The sequence below is a fragment of the Lissotriton helveticus genome, chromosome 8, assembly GCF_964261635.1.
Source record: "Lissotriton helveticus chromosome 8, aLisHel1.1, whole genome shotgun sequence".
Taxonomy (NCBI): Eukaryota; Metazoa; Chordata; class Amphibia; order Caudata; family Salamandridae; genus Lissotriton; species Lissotriton helveticus.
In genome coordinates, this window is record NC_136069.1 from 364,338,911 (window position 1) to 364,359,358 (window position 20,448).

Consider the following 20,448-nt stretch of genomic DNA (forward strand, 5'->3'; position numbering starts at 1 on the left):
GAACAGAAAGAGAAAGTGGGTGATCAAGTGCGAGAGAGTAAAAGAATGAGTAAATGTGAAAGAATGTGTGTGAGGGTGAGTGTGTATAAAAATAAATTTGTGGGAGTTTGAGTACAAATCTATTTTAGAGCATGAATAGAGATCCTCAGTCATTTGTCCTGGTTTCTTTTAATTTTTTTATTGATGTGGCTGGCGTTTGGGCTATTAAGAGTTGAGCAGAACCACTGGCTCGGCTTCTGCCATTAATTATCTGGCTTGCCCAAGTCTACGGGACATATGCCTCTCCCTCCATCCTCTTTCACACCTGTAGGGAAGATTTCTGTATTGATATAACAAAAGCCCAGCCTTTGACATCTAATGTTCAATGACAAATGTGCATGGCAGCAGTTGGATCTACTGGTCGTAACATCAGCAAGGTTATGGAATATGGCAAAATGAGTTACAGCAGTGTCAGCAGGTTCCCTAGCAGAACGGGTACCTGCCCTATGGATTTGAACAGAAAGGCCTAGGAGAGGTCCAAATATATTAATACAAAGACACCTAAGCCCAGGCAAATTACACCACACAAACAGGTTTATTCATTTAGTATCAAAATTTATTTTTCAGGAATGAATTTATTTAAGGGACTGCTTTTTTTGCTAATACATAAATATGTTTCGAGGGTTAACCTACACCGAAATAAACACAATAATAAAAATTGCCCCATGCTCTCATCACCGGCACTGTGCACCTTTATGAGCATGCTCTGTTCTTCAACAGGGTCTCCACGCCTTCGACCTGCACTAGAACGCCTTCTGCCTCATCATACCCGAGTCAGGTAAACACTTCTAAAACCTTACATCCTTAATTTTTAGCATCTCTATTAAATTAATGTGCAGCCCCCAGTCAGATCCCTCTTTCCGGTTATTTTTTGCCCACTAGCAGTCCCAGTAAAGCATTGCTTTTAAATTGTTATCCCATTGTCCCCCCTCCGTGGAAATTAATACTTCTATGATGCTATGAAGGTGTCCTGCAAGTCTAGTCCCGACCGTCCACAAACTGGATGTCCACAGTCTGAATGTAGATGTGAGCCTATTTTGTTTACACCTAAACCCTCGCAAAAATGTACATACACCTAACCATTGTTTTTAACGTTTATTTCACAGAAATCTTACCTGTTTGTGGTTCCCCTTCCGCCCTTCCACTGTGCCCTGATGAAGGTGTAGTCCCGGACGGGACCATACACCGAAACGCGCGTAGGCGCTCTTTCCTATTTAGGAACCCTCAGAACCTACCCGGACCTCGAACCATCGGTCCCCATGTTATCTACAACCATCATCGCTTGGTGCTGTTTGATCTGAGAATGAATGCTGTATGAATGTTGTTGATATGCTAGAGCGGAATCTGAACCACTATTTACCTATTTTTATTATTGTGTTTATTTATTTCGGTGTAGGTTAACCCTCGAAACATATTTATGTATTAGCAAAAAAAGCAGTCCCTTAAATAAATTCATTCCTGAAAAATAAATTTTGATACTAAATGAATAAACCTGTTTGTGTGGTGTAATTTGCCTGGGCTTAGGTGTCTTTGTATTAATATATTTGGACCTCTCCTAGGCCTTTCTGTTCAAATCCATAGGGCAGGTACCCGTTCTGCTTTTGATGTTTCTTTCCCCGTCTACCTGCCTTAGATCGATGTGGGGTCCCCCTCTGTATTGAAGCAGGTTCCCTAGCGACAGTAGCAGCACTTTCAGGATGCTGACGTGGAATATCACCTAAGTAAGAATGGTGTAAGAACTCACGTATTCACTAACTCTTCTACCTATACGCTCCTCTTAATGAGTTGGGCACCAACTGCAGAAATCTGACCGAAACCTACGTGTCACTCATGCCTCACCTGTACATGTCCTGTGAGCAATGAAAGCTACTAGTACTAGTCTGCCGTACAAAATGTGTTCTGCATGGAATGGAAGATTTCACTTGCTGCTTTCTGTGAGAGATAGAAGCTTGCTTAGCTACCTTCGTGCTGCATTTGTTCTGCGAGGAAGTAAAGCGTGCAGAGCTGCTGCCTGATGTGTATGTGTCCTGTGATTTAGAAAGTGTGCTCTGCTGCTGCCCAAGCTGTACCTGTCTTCTGAAGAAGGGTAGTGTGCACTGTTTCTGTCCAAGATGTCTGTTCTATGAAGAAGGGATGTATCAATCAGGATTTTATAAAGCGGGGCAAATCACCTGTGAGTGTCTCAAGGAGCTCGAGTACTAGCTGCTTCATGGAGAAAGAAGTGAAAAACGAGGCAAAAGCAGAGGAAAGCACTCACAAAAACGGGGGAGAGAAAGGAGAAAGCAGCAAACAATGAGACAAAAATAGAGGGTGGAATAGGCAGAGAAAGCGGTAAAAAAAGTAGGCAAAACTCAGAAAAACAGGGGAAAGAATAGAGAAAACGGTAAAAAACGAGGTAAAAGCAGGAGAAAGCACCCAGAAAAACGTGGCGGAAGCCTAGCGCAGCAGCAGCATGGGAGAGCTGGGCCTGCTCAATGGGATCGCACTGCAGCCTCCATTAAGTAGGTCCTGGAAGGAGGGAGGGGCGCTGGGTGGCAGTGGGCGGGATCCACTATTGTTGCTCCTTCCTCTGAAAAACAAAGGATATAATCTGTGAACTCGCATAACGTGTCCTGCGAGCTAGGGCCTGGTTCACAATATTTGATTAAGATATTAAGATCAATGGTGCTGACGAATGCACCTGAACCCTTAAGGGCTATATTTAAGCACCAAAACATGTTGACAGAAAGGAGAGGCAGGGCCCTGCTCTTATTGTTGTGTTAGGGAGACACCTTTAAAAAAAACTTCATAGCTCATTCACACAATTTTAATATAGGCCTATCAGTTTAAGAAAGGGAGAACATAATGGGATATAAATTCACTAAAACTGGGGAACCCATAACATGGGAACTGTACAATGAGTAAACACTCTGGTACTCTGATGTTTCCCAGTGGTAGATGTAGAACTAATTGATGTAGCATACCACACTAGGAAGTTGGGGGTTCATCATCCTATGTAAATACATGAATGTATGGTAGTTCTGAAGTAAGTTTGACTGTTTCTTCCAGATGTGATGTACTTCTCATATCTTCGTCTGTTTACAGAGAGTGTGCAGTAGTCCTTTAACTCCTGTGACTCGGTCTTTGGTGTATTAGCTACCTGTATTGTCCTGTTCCTGACAGTCGTTTGATGTTCCTTATGGTACTGACGTCTGTTTTTTGCTTATTCTTTGTGTTAGGGTAGGTTGCGCTCCTGCCGATGTTGTGCCTTTGTTGTATTGTTGAGCTCTGCACAATGCTTTCCACCACACAAAAGACAGAGCTATTCACATTGTCTGGACTTGGTTTAGTGCACGATGTGAATTTGTGTACCATAATGACATATGTGAGCAGAGTTTATTTTTGGTTTTACATGTGAAACAAGCAGTTTTTTAAACGGACTAGAGGACTTTGTAAAAATGTTAAAACAAAGCTGACAAGTGGCTCCATGTCATGTATAACACCTTTAGCCAGATCTGACATTTTAGCCTGCAGCACCTTACATGCCGGGGTTTTGAGCGGATAATGACCGTGGTAAAAACCGAACTACATGCTCTTGGCTGAAACGCCAAGAATGGCTGATGGTATCTTGGCCCGGTTGTGAAATGGAAAATACAATATAATGGCTGCCTTTCCTTCTGGTAGTCAAGATAGGATTAAACATCCCACTGGCGGAGAGGATGGACATAGCCTTTCAAAGGCAGATACAAGCACCGCCTACTAAAAATGCTAACATTAACATTTCTTGGAAAAACAAACCTGTTAAAAGCAGCAGCAGTCAAATGTGTCTGAAGAGTCACAGAGATAGGAAACAACCCTCATCCTGGGCCCATCCTTGGGCCCATCCGAGGTAGGTGTAACTTAGATGCAAAGCCTGCAACAACCTTATGAGGCTCCCTGCTTGAAGAGGTGTAGAAACGTTGTAGTTAAGGTTAAGTCAGACTTTCCATTGAAAAGGCATTTTTTTCCGTAATAAATTTGGGGTCATTCAATAAATCTGCACGAAACTTTATAAAAAAAAATCACATCTACTTTGGGTTCTTCATGGCAACTTTCAGGCAACTCTGTCAAGTAGAGACCTATTGTTCACTTCCAAAGGATTTTTTGTTCCCCGATACAGGTAAAAAATCAGCTGAAGCAAATAACCCCAAAATTGGCCTGTACACAGGGCCAGTCTGACTGTAGCCAGCACTAGGCACTTTCCCGGTGGGCCGGAAGGAGTAAGGGCCGGTTTTGGACCGGTGAGGGCTGTTTTTAGGGCTCGGACTCCTCCCCCTCCTGGGGGAGGAGTTAAGAGATCCTAATGTTATAAGAAAAAAAAAGAAGAAGAAGAAGAAGGGCCTTGGTGAGAGGAATTCCACACATTCCTTTGCGTTTTCTGGCATCTGGTCAGTGATTCGTCTTCCCTGTGCTGTGTATGTAGTAGCCTTGAAGTGATAGGCTGTAAGTAATGTACGCGTGCCCGATGTGGCATTTTGTCTGCGAGAGCGAGCATGGCAGAGTGATTAATCTTAATTACGAGCTGTCAGAGTGCCCGTGTAATGCAAGCCAGATGATGCGAACGCGTTCACAGCGGTGAGCGCGTTCAATGTTAAATGACGAGAGGCAGCAGGCGAGGCTCACAGAAGATGACTCATACATGCTCGTCCACGCTGTAGTTCTTGTTTTAAGTTGCTACGGGGTGTCTTTTTTCTGCCTCTGCGTGACAGTCTGTAAGAATAATGAGCGATGGTGTGCTGACTGTTTATTTTTAGGGTCTGGGAAGGGGAGTGTGTCCGTCCGTTGTTTGAATGTGTGTAGGTTTCAGTTCAATGATCCAGAACACGGAGGAGAGAGACGTTGTCTACGTAATCAGATTTTTAAAAACTTCACTGCCCCACAGTTTCTAGAACAGGCTGTTGACTGCAAGACTGATGCACATTCCCAGACTTCCGTAATTTCTAATGAAGTTTAGGCATTTTGAACTTTCTGAACCCTGTCTGATGCAGCCACTTCACTAATACATAACAGAACAGGCACAGTTTCCCTCGCTGCTGTATAACCGCCAAATGGTTCCAAGCCCATACAGTCCATGGCCTCTCTGGAAAAGTTTCCAGGTGGATGCTAGTTCGCTGAGGGCAGGTGAGCAGAGTGCGAGTATGCAGGGTGAGCAGAGTGTGAGTTTGCAGGGTGAGCAGAGTGTGAGTATGCAGGGTGAGCAGTATGTAAGTATGCAGGGTGATCAGTATGTGGGTGTCCAGGGCCAGGAGTGTGTGAGTGTGCAGGGTCAGCAGTGTGTGAGCATGCAGGGTGAGCAGTACGTTGGTGTCCAGGGCCGGCAGTGTGTCAGTGTGCAGGGTCAGCAGTGTGTGAGTATGCAGGGTGATCAGTATGTAAGTATGCAGGGTGATCAGTATGTGGGTGTCCAGGGCCAGGAGTGTGTGAGTGTGCAGGGTCAGCAGTGTGTGAGCATGCAGGGTGAGCAGTACGTTGGTGTGCAGGGCCGGCAGTGTGTCAGTGTGCAGGGTCAGCAGTGTGTGAGTATGCAGGGTGAGCAGTGTTTGAGTATGCAGGGTGATCAGTATACGAGTATACAGGGTGATCAGTATACGGGTGTCCAGGGCCAGCAGTGTGTCAGTGTGCAGGGTCAGCAGTGTGTGAGTATGCAGGGTGAGCAGAGTGCGAGTATGCAGGGTGAGCAGAGTGCGAGTATGCAGGGTGAGCAGAGTGCGAGTATGCAGGGTGAGCAGAGTGCGAGTATGCAGGGTGAGCAGAGTGCGAGTATGCAGGGTGAGCAGAGTGCGAGTATGCAGGGTGAGCAGAGTGCGAGTATGCAGGGTGAGCAGAGTGCGAGTATGCAGGGTGAGCAGAGTGCGAGTATGCAGGGTGAGCAGAGTGCGAGTATGCAGGGTGAGCAGAGTGCGAGTATGCAGGGTGAGCAGAGTGTGAGTTTGCAGGGTGAGCAGAGTGTGAGTATGCAGGGTGATCAGTATGTAAGTATGCAGGGTGATCAGTATGTGGGTGTCCAGGGCCAGGAGTGTGTGAGTGTGCAGGGTCAGCAGTGTGTGAGTGTGCAGGGTCAGCAGTGTGTGAGCATGCAGGGTGAGCAGTACGTTGGTGTCCAGGGCCGGCAGTGTGTCAGTGTGCAGGGTCAGCAGTGTGTGAGTATGCAGGGTGATCAGTATGTAAGTATGCAGGGTGATCAGTATGTGGGTGTCCAGGGCCAGGAGTGTGTGAGTGTGCAGGGTCAGCAGTGTGTGAGCATGCAGGGTGAGCAGTACGTTGGTGTGCAGGGCCGGCAGTGTGTCAGTGTGCAGGGTCAGCAGTGTGTGAGTATGCAGGGTGAGCAGTGTTTGAGTATGCAGGGTGATCAGTATACGAGTATACAGGGTGATCAGTATACGGGTGTCCAGGGCCAGCAGTGTGTCAGTGTGCAGGGTCAGCAGTGTGTGAGTATGCAGGGTGAGCAGAGTGCGAGTATGCAGGGTGAGCAGAGTGCGAGTATGCAGGGTGAGCAGAGTGCGAGTATGCAGGGTGAGCAGAGTGCGAGTATGCAGGGTGAGCAGAGTGCGAGTATGCAGGGTGAGCAGAGTGCGAGTATGCAGGGTGAGCAGAGTGCGAGTATGCAGGGTGAGCAGAGTGCGAGTATGCAGGGTGAGCAGAGTGCGAGTATGCAGGGTGAGCAGAGTGCGAGTATGCAGGGTGAGCAGAGTGCGAGTATGCAGGGTGAGCAGAGTGTGAGTTTGCAGGGTGAGCAGAGTGTGAGTATGCAGGGTGATCAGTATGTAAGTATGCAGGGTGATCAGTATGTGGGTGTCCAGGGCCAGGAGTGTGTGAGTGTGCAGGGTCAGCAGTGTGTGAGCATGCAGGGTGAGCAGTACGTTGGTGTCCAGGGCCGGCAGTGTGTCAGTGTGCAGGGTCAGCAGTGTGTGAGTATGCAGGGTGAGCAGTGTTTGAGTATGCAGGGTGATCAGTATACGAGTATACAGGGTGATCAGTATACGGGTGTCCAGGGCCAGCAGTGTGTCAGTGTGCAGGGTCAGCAGTGTGTGAGTATGCAGGGTGAGCAGAGTGCGAGTATGCAGGGTGAGCAGAGTGCGAGTATGCAGGGTGAGCAGAGTGCGAGTATGCAGGGTGAGCAGAGTGCGAGTATGCAGGGTGAGCAGAGTGCGAGTATGCAGGGTGAGCAGAGTGCGAGTATGCAGGGTGAGCAGAGTGCGAGTATGCAGGGTGAGCAGAGTGCGAGTATGCAGGGTGAGCAGAGTGCGAGTATGCAGGGTGAGCAGAGTGCGAGTATGCAGGGTGAGCAGAGTGCGAGTATGCAGGGTGAGCAGAGTGCGAGTATGCAGGGTGAGCAGAGTGCGAGTATGCAGGGTGAGCAGAGTGCGAGTATGCAGGGTGAGCAGAGTGCGAGTATGCAGGGTGAGCAGAGTGCGAGTATGCAGGGTGAGCAGAGTGTGAGTTTGCAGGGTGAGCAGAGTGTGAGTATGCAGGGTGATCAGTATGTAAGTATGCAGGGTGATCAGTATGTGGGTGTCCAGGGCCAGGAGTGTGTGAGTGTGCAGGGTCAGCAGTGTGTGAGCATGCAGGGTGAGCAGTACGTTGGTGTCCAGGGCCGGCAGTGTGTCAGTGTGCAGGGTCAGCAGTGTGTGAGTATGCAGGGTGAGCAGTGTTTGAGTATGCAGGGTGATCAGTATACGAGTATACAGGGTGATCAGTATACGGGTGTCCAGGGCCAGCAGTGTGTCAGTGTGCAGGGTCAGCAGTGTGTGAGTATGCAGGGTGAGCAGAGTGCGAGTATGCAGGGTGAGCAGAGTGCGAGTATGCAGGGTGAGCAGAGTGCGAGTATGCAGGGTGAGCAGAGTGCGAGTATGCAGGGTGAGCAGAGTGCGAGTATGCAGGGTGAGCAGAGTGCGAGTATGCAGGGTGAGCAGAGTGCGAGTATGCAGGGTGAGCAGAGTGCGAGTATGCAGGGTGAGCAGAGTGCGAGTATGCAGGGTGAGCAGAGTGCGAGTATGCAGGGTGAGCAGAGTGCGAGTATGCAGGGTGAGCAGAGTGCGAGTATGCAGGGTGAGCAGAGTGCGAGTATGCAGGGTGAGCAGAGTGCGAGTATGCAGGGTGAGCAGAGTGCGAGTATGCAGGGTGAGCAGAGTGCGAGTATGCAGGGTGAGCAGAGTGCGAGTATGCAGGGTGAGCAGAGTGCGAGTATGCAGGGTGAGCAGAGTGCGAGTATGCAGGGTGAGCAGAGTGTGAGTATGCAGGGTGAGCAGAGTGTGAGTATGCAGGGTGAGCAGAGTGTGAGTATGCAGGGTGATCAGTATGTAAGTATGCAGGGTGAGCAGAGTGCGAGTATGCAGGGTGAGCAGAGTGTGAGTATGCAGGGTGAGCAGAGTGTGAGTATGCAGGGTGAGCAGAGTGTGAGTATGCAGGGTGAGCAGAGTGTGAGTATGCAGGGTGAGCAGAGTGTGAGTATGCAGGGTGAGCAGAGTGTGAGTATGCAGGGTGATCAGTATGTAAGTATGCAGGGTGATCAGTATGTGGGTGTCCAGGGCCAGGAGTGTGTGAGTGTGCAGGGTCAGCAGTGTGTGAGCATGCAGGGTGAGCAGTACGTTGGTGTCCAGGGCCGGCAGTGTGTCAGTGTGCAGGGTCAGCAGTGTGTGAGTATGCAGGGTGAGCAGTGTAAGAGTATGCAGGGTGATCAGTATACGAGTATACAGGGTGATCAGTATACGGGTGTCCAGGGCCAGCAGTGTGTCAGTGTGCAGGGTCAGCAGTGTGTTAGTATGCAGGGTGAGCAGAGTGCGAGTATGCAGGGTGAGCAGAGTGCGAGTATGCAGGGTGAGCAGAGTGCGAGTATGCAGGGTGAGCAGAGTGCGAGTATGCAGGGTGAGCAGAGTGCGAGTATGCAGGGTGAGCAGAGTGCGAGTATGCAGGGTGAGCAGAGTGCGAGTATGCAGGGTGAGCAGAGTGCGAGTATGCAGGGTGAGCAGAGTGCGAGTATGCAGGGTGAGCAGAGTGCGAGTATGCAGGGTGAGCAGAGTGCGAGTATGCAGGGTGAGCAGAGTGTGAGTATGCAGGGTGAGCAGAGTGTGAGTATGCAGGGTGAGCAGAGTGTGAGTATGCAGGGTGATCAGTATGTAAGTATGCAGGGTGATCAGTATGTGGGTGTCCAGGGCCAGGAGTGTGTGTGTGTGCAGGGTCAGCAGTGTGTGAGCATGCAGGGTGAGCAGTACGTTGGTGTCCAGGGCCAGCAGTGTGTCAGTGTGCAGGGTCAGCAGTGTGTGAGTATGCAGGGTGAGCAGTACGTTGGTGTCCAGCGCCAGCAGTGTGTGAGTGTGCAGGGTGAGCAGTGTGTGACTTTGCAGGGTGAGCAGTGTGTGAGCGTGCAGGGTGAGCAGTATGCAGGGTTAACAGTGTGTGAGTGTGTAGGGTGAGCAGTGTGTGAGTGTGTAGGGTGAGCAGTGTGTGCGTGTGTAGGTTAAGCAGTGTGTGACTGTGCAGGGTGAGCAGTGTTTGAGTATGCAGGGTAATCACTATGTGAGTATGCAGGGTAATCAGCTTTTCACCAAGCTCACACACACCACCAGCCGTCACTGCAAGCTTTCACCAGGCGCACACACACACCATTAACCATCAGTGCACACTTTCACCAGGCATACACACACCACCAGCCGTCAGTGCACGCTTTCACCAGGCACACAGAGTAGTGAGTGCAGAGTAGTGAGTAGAGTAGTGAGTAGTGAGTGCAGAGTAGTGAGTGCAGAGTAGTGAGTAGTGAGTGCAGAGTAGTGAGTAGTGAGTGCAGAGTAGTGAGTAGTGAGTGCAGAGTAGTGAGTAGAGTAGTGAGTAGAGTAGATTAGTGAGTAGTGAGTGCAGAGTAGTGAGTAGTGAGTAGAGTAGTGAGTAGAGTAGTGAGTAGTGAGTGCAGAGTAGTGAGTAGTGAGTGCAGAGTAGTGAGTAGTGAGTGCAGAGTAGTGAGTAGTGAGTAGAGTAGTGAGTAGTGAGTAGAGTAGTGAGTAGAGTAGTGAGGTGAGTAGAGTAGTGAGGTGACTAAAGTAGTGAGTGCAGAGTAGTGAGTAGTGAGTAGAGAAGTGAGTAGTGAGTTGAGTAGTGAGTTGAGTAGTGAGTAGAGTAGTGAGTAGAGTAGTGAGTAGTGAGTGCAGAGTAGTGAGTAGTGAGTAGAGTAGTGAGTAGTGAGTGCAGAGTAGTGAGTAGAGAAGTGAGTAGTGAGTTGAGTAGTGAGTAGAGTAGTGAGTAGAAAGTAGTGAGTTGAGTAGTGAGTAGAGTAGTGAGTAGAGTAGAGTAGTGAGTAGAGTAGTGAGTAGAGTAGAGTAGTGAGTAGTGAGTGGAGAGTATAGTAGTGAGTAGAGTAGTGAGTGCAGAGTAGTGAGTAGTGAGTGCAGAGTAGTGAGTAGAGTAGTGAGTAGTGAGTGTAGTGAGTAGAGAGTAGAGTAGTGAGTAGTGAGTAGAGTAGTGAGTAGAGTAGAGTAGTGAGTAGAGTAGAGTAGTGAGTAGAGTAGAGTAGTGAGTAGAGTAGTGAGTAGAGTAGAGTAGTGAGTAGAGTAGAGTAGTGAGTAGGACATCACAGGCAGCAGCTGTGCAAGCTTCTTACACTCACAAGGAGACCACAGGCAGCAGAGGTGCAAGCTTCTCACACTCACAAGAAGGACATCACAGGCAGTAACGGTGCAATATTCGCACACTCACAAGGAGATCACTGGCAGTACACACCACATGAACACACTCCATAACACATAGCAACAATACATTGGCATTTACAATGCCATTAGCTCAAACTCAAATAAATCCGAGCCCGATTGCATTTCTAATGCTTGTTGTTACTGCGGCCGGTTTTGCAGTAGTGCTGCAATATCGCCCCTGTAACAAAAAAAGCAGCAGTGTTTAGCCCCCTGCCCCCCCAGGGCCGGTCTCGCTTAATTGCCAGGGCTGGTTTGCGTTCCCAGACCGGCTCTTCCTGTACATAGAACTTTACTCAAGAAAGTGACTTCCATTCAGTTATTTTCAGGAAATTAGCATTTAGAAGTATCTTGGAGGTTACATTTTAGAGATATCTGGACTGTTCATTTATAGATGTTCCATGGATTCACAAATTCACAGACGACTCTCAAACTCATTTGAAAGAAGGCATACCATTGGAAGTTTTTCTCTTGTCATGTTTCTGATTAACAAATATAGCATGCTCTGATGGGCTGCTGTCACAGAAAAGTTGTTATTGCGACCACTATTACCCAACACCTACCCTGAACCCCAGGTCTATGTAAGGGAGACCAAAGTGACCCCAGGTAATAAAATAATTATCAGAAAATTTTGTTTTTTTATTGTGGTAGTTGCAACTCCTTTGCTGGGTTTAGCTTGTGGGACCCATGGAGGGGCTGTGATTTATGAACACGAAGTGGAATTTGTGAATCATGTAAAACAAATGAAAAAAGAAGGTATTTCACAGCACTGCTGCTGCGCTCTGCCAAAGCCCACACATGAGGGTTGACTGCATGTGGCGGGGTGTAAGCAGGGCCTGACCATAGTTCTGCTCTGTGAACAATCCCCTGCTGCTCAAGGCCAAAGGCTCATCTCAGCAGGGGTTGACCATCCACCCTGCAACCAGCCCCTACCAAAATAGTGCACTTCAGGGATTGACCACCCACAGAGGGTTGGGTGCAGGTACTGGCTAGAAGGCCATGCGCATCGGCGGTTAGCAGTTCACGGAGGATTGGGTGCAGGACCTCTTGGATGGGATGTGTCAATAAAAACAAAAAACTAAAATTCACAGAAGCAAACAAAGGATTACGTTCTGGTTAGCTTTGGGTATAACACCTCAACGTATGTTTAAAAAAATACTTCAGTGTAAACCTACACACCAAATGCAATGTTGTTTATCTTACAATATCTGTACCAATAAATAACAGCATCTAAAATTAAAATGTAATTCAATAACATAAACAAAGCAATTAATGACACTACATTCATTGTCATCTCTGTCAAAGTAGTAAGGGTATTGTGATATGTAATATCATATGTAAGATAATTTCCAACATATTTAATTACATCTAATACATTAAGGGCGTGGTCATGAGCATTGTAATTTGTGTGCAAGTTATATATCGAATTAATATTTGCACATAGGGGGAGAGAGAGCGCTCAAATCCTTGGGAAGTCAATAAACACGAAAAAGACCATCATGTAGCCTACTACACGTTCACATCTTTGTGGTAATGGGATTCAGTCATCTCACTCGACAGGCTGATCCAGTTATCTGATTCAGTGGTTGGAGAATATTTTTGTTTTTTTCCTTACGTATGACTATTTACTTTTCTGTTTTTCATCAACATCAATAGTTGGTTGATTAAGTAAGTCAAATATTTACTTAAGTAATTAACATTTTTCTTTGTTGATGTTTTTAAGTGTGTGAAGCAGCTTTCGTACACTGCACCCTTAAGTCCTCCAGTGAGCCTTGTTGACGTTCTGCATTTTCACTATTTTTTACCGTGCCATCTGTGCAGGACATGGGTGTCCCTGCTTCATATAAAGAAGGTGGTTGCAACAGCAACAGGTTGTCTGTTCGAAGCAGTGCGCTCTTCATAGTCCCCGTTTTCTGCATTCTAGCATAGTCGTATAAGTTAAGAATTAGCAAAAAAACCTCGATGCCGAACTAGAAGCTGACAAAGGCATTTTGATTAGTATACCATAAAGTTTGCCTTGAATAAAGACGAGCAGCCTCTGACACATGTTTCGCTATCGTCTCAGAAGAATATATCCAGAATCAGAATCAGAAATTTCTTTATTCGTTTAAAAAATTTAAAACCATCAAAGCACAGTACAGCATTTCATTTCATAATTTTCACATTTTAAATGACTAGAATACAAACTACAGGTAGCACTGAGTACACTACAAAATTCCAAACTTGGTTAAAATAAATACAATTAAAAACACTTTGTCACCCACGGGATCTTGGTCAAAAAAGCACCCAATCACAGGGGGGCCATAGCAAAAACTTAGGGTAACAATGTTTTATTTCTGGTCCTAATCGCCCCAATGATATAACTTGCCACCCCAAAGCAGACCATTGGAGACCCAAGCATTTGTAAAAAAGTCAAGGCCGGTCTGACTTGGTCAAAATTTTGGCCCCGGAACAATGGGATAATAAATTTCCTACGATGAGGCACATAAAACTAACAGAAAAAGATCATGTGAAGGGTATTCTGATCAGAACAATTGTCACAAGGACACTGCCCCAGTGACCCCACTTGTGCAAAGCCTTTTGGGTAGGATAGTAACCATGGGAGCATATTGTACTTGAATCTTATCAGCACAAAGCGATGGAACGGCTTGTTTATATAAGTTAAGTACGGCTGGATGTCTTTAGATATACTCAACATTATAAAACTCCTCACCGATGGTTTCACCAGTTCCTCTTCTTCTCTCTGTGACTGTATCCTGTTCAGAAACAGTGCCTTTACAGCTTTAATAGCACTTTTATTCAAAGCCACAGGGTTCGTATACAGTTCAGGACAACCCATTAACTCAGTTTGAGTTTTAATATAGCTAATCCAAGGGATGTCCAAGGCCCTGTCTAAAGACACAGTCTTGAATAATTAACTGATTTAGATTCGGTGCTGGCTGCGCCCATACTCTAAGCCACCCCAACAGCGGGGCTAAAGCAATCTGATCTGAGATATAACCCACCCCTAAATCTTCATGAACATTAAAAGCAGCTACAGTTTGGGGGAGCGACAACAATTTTCTTAAAAAGACATTTTCTGTGGTTTGGAGCTCAGATATGTTCAAATAACCCCAAACTTCACTCCCGTAAAGGACCATGGGTACACACTTGGCATCATAAATTTTTACAAGAGCCGGTAAGGGCCTACAACCCAATCGTTTTGCAAAGCCCAACAAAGCACTTGTTGCTCTCGCTAATATATTCTTTTTCAAAGCGCGTTGCGCAACCCACGACCTTCTCTCATCAAAAACAACACCTAAATACGGGAAGGTAGGTACTTTTGTGAGAACCTGACCTTTACAGAAAAAGGATGTTTTCTTTGCCCTCCCTCCACCAATTGTCATAGCATGTGATTTTTTAAAATGTGTTATTAGATCTAGAGAATCCATAAAATTGATAAAACAATCTAAAAGAGATTGCAACCCTCTTGCCGTTCTTGCTAGCAAAACAGCGTCATCCGCATAAGGTAAAGCTGGAATTTTTTTTGCACCAACTCTTGGGATATCTTTATTTACTAGGGTTAAAGCATCACCCAAATTGTTTATGTAAAGCGTGAACAACAAGGGGGCCAAAATGCAGCCCTGCCGTACCCCCCGCTTTACAGGCCATGCATCAGTAAGACTTCCATCCTGGTTGTAACGGACTGCTGCACTGGTATTATCATGGATTTCTGCTAGGAAGGATATTAAGACAGGGTCCAAGCCCATGTCAGCTAAGGAAGACCATAATTTTTGTCGATTTACAAGGTCAAAAGCAGTCGACAAATCCATAAAAGCTAGGTGTATGTCCCCCTGCTTTGCGACTGTATATTTCCCAATGAGAAGATGTAAATTTAGACATTGGCTAGCAGTACCTCTTCCTTTTCTAAACCCATACTGCAGTTCCGAAACAACATTATTTTCTTCCAAGCAGTCTGTCAGTCGATTTAAAACAGCTTTTCCCATAATTTTCGCAGCCGAGTCTAGAAGTGAGATCGGCTGATAACATGCCGGATCTTCCCTCGCGCCCTTTTTGAAAATTGGGACAATAACTGCTCTACCCCAGGACTCTGGTAGGCCAACATTGACAGCTGCATTAAAAACAGAAGTTAAAATCTTTGCCCAAAAAATCGGGTCCGCCTTATACAAGTCCGCAGGGACCCCATCCGGGCCTGGGGCTTTCCCATTTGCAGTGGTCTCAATTGCCTCTAATATTTCCTCCTCAGAAAAGATCATTTTTCCAGTCTGTGTATTCACCCCACTAGCTATAGCGGGAGATATACTTATCTCAGCATAAACAACTTAAAACGCTGCTTTTCCCCAAGTAAAGAGTTCCGCTCCTCCCTTCCCCCCTCTTAGCCAATTCACAGTTTTATAGCGCGGGGATGCCCTCGGGTCACCAGGCGCTCTATAAATCCTTAAATAAATAAATAAAGCCCACTGAAATGTTCCACCCATTTTTCTGGGGCGATAAGACAGTCCTTGTTTATATTATGTGTCTCATTGAACAATGGACTGTTTATCACTTTCCAAAATTGAGCGCTACTTTTCAGAACACTCGATTTGGTTAGTCCTTCCCATGCCATGTTTTTTAACTCATTTTTCCTCTGTTTAATGGTATTTTTATAGGCCCTTCTCGCTATAACAATCCTATGTGGGTCCCTCTTACACTCTTTCAGAGCCTCTAACAGGGCGTCATGCGTACTGCTACAGGCCTGATCAATCCAGCTTTCCAATTTTTGCTTTCTGGGTCTGTTTTTCCTAGTTAGCTTATCTGTTACATAAGTTGTTATACAGTTAAAAGCACCCAGAATTTCAGATGGGTCTGAGTATACACCTGTACATGTATTCAATTCCTCCGGATTACACCTATAGAGATCCTCTAAAAAGTCCGCAGGAATAACTGCTTCCCACCTTATTCTCCTCCCCTGACATATAGTAACTATATTTGAGTTTTTAATAGGAGGCAGCGCATTATCCCCTTTAAGAGCCCTGATATTAATATCCAGACTAAGGGGATTGTGATCACTAAATCCATTTTGTGTTACACTGAACGAACCTATACTCTCCATCAGAGGGGATGAGATAAAGATATAGTCACAATGGACTGATGTCCTTGACCCACAAAGGTCAGAACAGGGCACGAAACGTCCCCTTGTGATAGGGCAACCAAATAAAACTCAGATAAAAGACTCTCGCGATGCATCCCGCTTCTGGTATGCTCAAAATGAGTACCACCCCACGGGTCAACTTCATAATCAGCATTCTGTAAACACTTAAGGGGACAAAGATGAATATTAAAATCACCAAGAATTATAAGATTATAGTTTACCTTGCTACCCATATTATAATCCTCCCAAAAAACTGACAGTGCTCTCAGATGTTCCATTTCATCAATCCTGGTGAAAGAATTATAGAAATTTACCACCAGAATTTTGGGCAAATTTTCCCCATCCAGTCTAGCCGCCAGGATATTTGGGGAGCTTGACTCCACTAACTCCGCTCTATACAGTAATTTGAGGCTGAGTAGTAGCAGCAACCCACCCCTGGATCTCCCCATTGGTGACGGTATTGAAAATGTATTCAATGTTTGATAACCGTCCAGAAGATAGCCTTCTTCGGAGTCCCAGGTTTCCTGCAGTGCAATTATGTGAAAAGGAGATAACGTAGCCTCCCAATTTGGGTCCCCCCTTTTTGAGCGCAACCCAGCAACGTTCCAGGATAGAAACGAAAACGTATTCTTACACAAGTCGGCTCTATAGTTGTTAGAGTCACCTACTTCAACAGCCCCACCATTTAATGTCACTGAGCTAGTAATCTCATAAAGCTCCGTGGACCTTGCAGTATGAACAACTATTTCATCCAAAGACCCATCCCCTACAAATTGCACCTCATGGTCAACTCTTTCAGAGATTACCTCATTTGGTAGGGAAACTAGAAATGAGTCAGAAGAGAGAGCTGTCAAGCCTATTATTTTGGTGCAGAATCGATCCTGGGAGTCCAGTTCTGTGGTTGGGGGCACTTTACAATCCACACCCTGACTGGATAATCCCATGTCTAGGGTCTCTGCACCACAGAGACAGTCATTCGTATTTAAGTCACTTAATGCCTCATACCTATTGGTCAACTCAATAGGTCCAGCAAAAGGAGCTAGCTGTGTAAATTTCCTGCTTCCCCCATACCCTCCAAAGTTCTTCGGGGGATAGAAAAAGCTCAAAGGAAGAACATTAACATAATCAGGATTCATCCTAAAAGAACCTGCCTGCTTCAGGGTATGATCAACCAATAGTGGGCAGCCAAAACTTACGATTACACAGTCACCACTAAGAGTTTTCTTTGTTTTCCCCACCCAAGGTACCCTTCTCACCATTTTAAAATTGTTAAACAAATGTTCACCCAAAACGGTTTTAACAGTTAAATATTGTAGGGCCTTATTTCTAAGGGTAGTCCAATGTATCCTTGTAATGGTAGATTCGGAAAGACGCTGGGCTTCTACCATTGATGTACAAGCATTGGAGCAACAACTTCCCATGTCATATTGTTCTTAATTCTTTATAAAGAGGTGGGGGGGCGGCTAGTTCAGCACTTCAGAGACTATAACATCCCATTCAATTCATTTTTGTTACTTGACTCAGATTGGCACAGTCAGTTTCTCAGTGGCAAAATATGTGTATCCTGCCAGGTCTGCACTTTGAAAAACCATTCCGAATTAAGAGTAGACTAGGTGCAAGACTATGAGTTGAATGGATATGTATAATATAAATGTACTGTTTAGTGCATACTAGCCAAATGTATGTACCACATAATGCTTTTCATGCAAGGTATGCGGAGGATAATGTGACCTTTAATGCATATTGTTTAGTCTAGTTTAACATTCAATTTCATTTTTTTTAGTTTGATGCACCCGCTACCTACTAATCAGTCTTATAATCCTATTAATTCAGTTAGCATTACTGTGCTCAGATCTTATACCTTGCGTATTGTCATGGCTGGATATGCAGTTTACAGGTTGTACAGAAACAGCTCTACGTGTGATTGTGTTTTAGCTCTCCACCTTGTTTAAGTTTTATGTAGTCCATACGTATCTTTACAAGCAAACCTTTCAGTCTCTACTTACACCACGCTTTGGTCTAAGAGAACCTGCGCAATGACCTATTTGTATATAGATTTGCTTAAAATTAACCCCTTCCATGCTGCCGTCGGCCATTGACCGACGGCAACGCTACCTCGCTGGTGCTGCTGTCGGCCAATGGCCGACGCGGCCCCGCCTGTTTTGCGGAAGTGCCGCACTGCCGCAAAACGGGCAGCGCATGGGTGGGGTTAATACAAATAGCCGATGTTTACATCGTGTTTTTCTTTGAAATATGACATGACTCAAACCTTAGTGGACCATTATTAGGCATACCAACCCTAAGCCCCTTCTCTGTTCTCTATTTGGAGCGTGTAGGTCAATGGCGCAGCATTCTATTTATTTTCCTAAAGGGAAAATGAATTGTGGTCATTGGTAATTCCTTTGAATGCACTGTCAAGCCCCCTTCACGTTTGGCCCTCTCATTTGGCCTTTTAAAACATGTGAAAATGCACACATACACTTAAAATCTCAATTCAAGTTATTATTAAGTATTTCCCTCAGTCTTTGTCACGCTAGTAATTATTTTCTATTTCTGCAGGAGAAGCCGTTGACAAAATCTCTACAACGAGGTGAAGATCCCCAGTTTGATCAAGTAAGTGTTGCTTTTCCTGGTATTCCTTTGTTATTGGCTTCTTCCAAAGGTACATTGGTTTGTTTTGCTTTCTTTCACATCTTGTGACTTTAACTGCCTCCTTTAGATGGGACTGGGTGGGTGTTGGGAGGAGACTTACAAACCCCTACACTGTCTAGGTCTCTGTTTATCTCATTGTTGACCCGCATTGTGAACCACAATTTGGTTGTATATTGCATTGGTAACTCCAGTTACTATTATTGTGGATACTATGTAGACAATTACTAAGTCAAGGAAGCTAAAGGTATCTGCCAGACTTGACCGATGGACCTTACTGAGAATAAATGAGGATAAAGGATGGTGCAGTGGTAATATTTGATTTCCAATGTAGAACACTCCTTGTATCATGTTTACCTTTCAAAGCTGCCCTTTTCTCGCATCCCTAACATTTCTCCCAGTATCCCATATGTTGGGTCCAACACTTCCAATGTCACAAGCATTGGAAGTACATATAAGTAATAGCCAATGATGATGTATTGCTCAAAATAATGTGAAATAGAGCAAATGTTTTTTACTGCCATATCATAAGGATTCATAATTAAGAGACTTTACTACTGACTGTGATGGGGGCAATTGTAGCAGCCAACTGGAAATGAATCTGCTCTTCTTTCAGTGCCATGCATTCTGTTTTATGCTCATCCCGGTCTGATTTCCTATATTGCTATAATTAGCTAAACCGATTCATTTTCCTGAATTATATTGACGGAAGAACAATTTTCCAAAACCAAAGGTGACTTTCCTGATGCATATAGTATCTGCAACTATATATAGGTGAAGACTTATTAAAACAGACAACTGGCTGTGAGTGGGTGTTGGTGGGTGAAATACCACCATTCGCCTACATTCGGCAAGCAGCAGAATCAATGTCATAAAGGATGTAGCCACTCCTCGTGGGCTAGGATGGTCCTTAGCCTGAGATTGTGGCATTGTGACATGGAAATGAAAATATTGGGGTTTTGGGGGGCACTCCTGTTTGTTCAATTGTCCTATTTTATTCTGATTTAAACTACTAGTGCTGCGGCTGACAAGGGATGTCACCCCTTGCAAACTATGACTATGGTTAAAACAATGTTTTAACCATTGTGACATTGACAACATGTGGGTTGTGAGAGACTTGATCACTGGTCTGAGCCCACTGCAGTGATATCATTAGGAATTAGTACACGGTGTGTATTTGCATCACCTTGGCCTGCCTTGACTCAGCTGAGCCATTCCAGCCACAGCTTTAAGTGTGCTGGGTCCCTCAGGGTCTCTGACCCAGTAGTAATTACAAACGACATTGAAACTGATCCCTATCAAGCCCTATTTGTGTCATTAACTTTACTGGCAAAAAGACTGATCGAGTTCTGAACAATAAATGTAAAAAAAATTAAGTTACTAAAATACCAGTCGGGGCTCACACTATGGGTCTCAGAGAAATGTAATTTACATGTGTAAGCCACACCCATAATTGCATATGCCACGCCCCTTTTAGACACCTCCACATTTTTCAACCCACTTTAAGCCCTGATTCCAGCTGCTAAATAATGGAAGTAAGGTGAATCAAAGACGGGCCTGGCCGTTCCCGTGGCTTTCTAGTGATTACGACACCAGCCACAACAGTAGATACTGAAGCATCATAAACACCTTAGTTTAGGGATTTCACTAAAATCACTTCCCACTGAAATTATTGGTGCGACCGACTATGTACATTTTTATTTTGCCAGTTTTCATGCACCATCATGGCTTCATCGCCCATCACAAGTATTAAGCTTTTAGGTTTTTAAATATTTTCTCCATCAGCGATTAAAGTCTGTTACACAAATTATGTTATATAGTGAGGCAGATCATTATACACATTTTTGTCGATGTTCATATTTTTGACTTGAGTACTTATTATTTTTGAAAATATAACTTCAAAGATAGTACACATTTTCACATTTCCTTATCATA

The 20,448-nt window shown here is 45.2% G+C and overlaps 1 protein-coding gene across 2 annotated transcripts in view; it reads left to right on the top strand.

Moving 5' to 3' along the window:
• FRY (FRY microtubule binding protein) overlaps positions 1–20,448 on the top strand; it is a 778,582-nt gene that overhangs the window by 305,867 nt on the left and 452,267 nt on the right. For both annotated transcript variants that reach the window (XM_078657150.1, XM_078657151.1), the window contains exon 3: positions 18,424–18,477. In XM_078657150.1, coding sequence (XP_078513276.1) covers positions 18,424–18,477 — 54 coding nt within the window. The remainder of the gene's footprint in view (positions 1–18,423; positions 18,478–20,448) is intronic.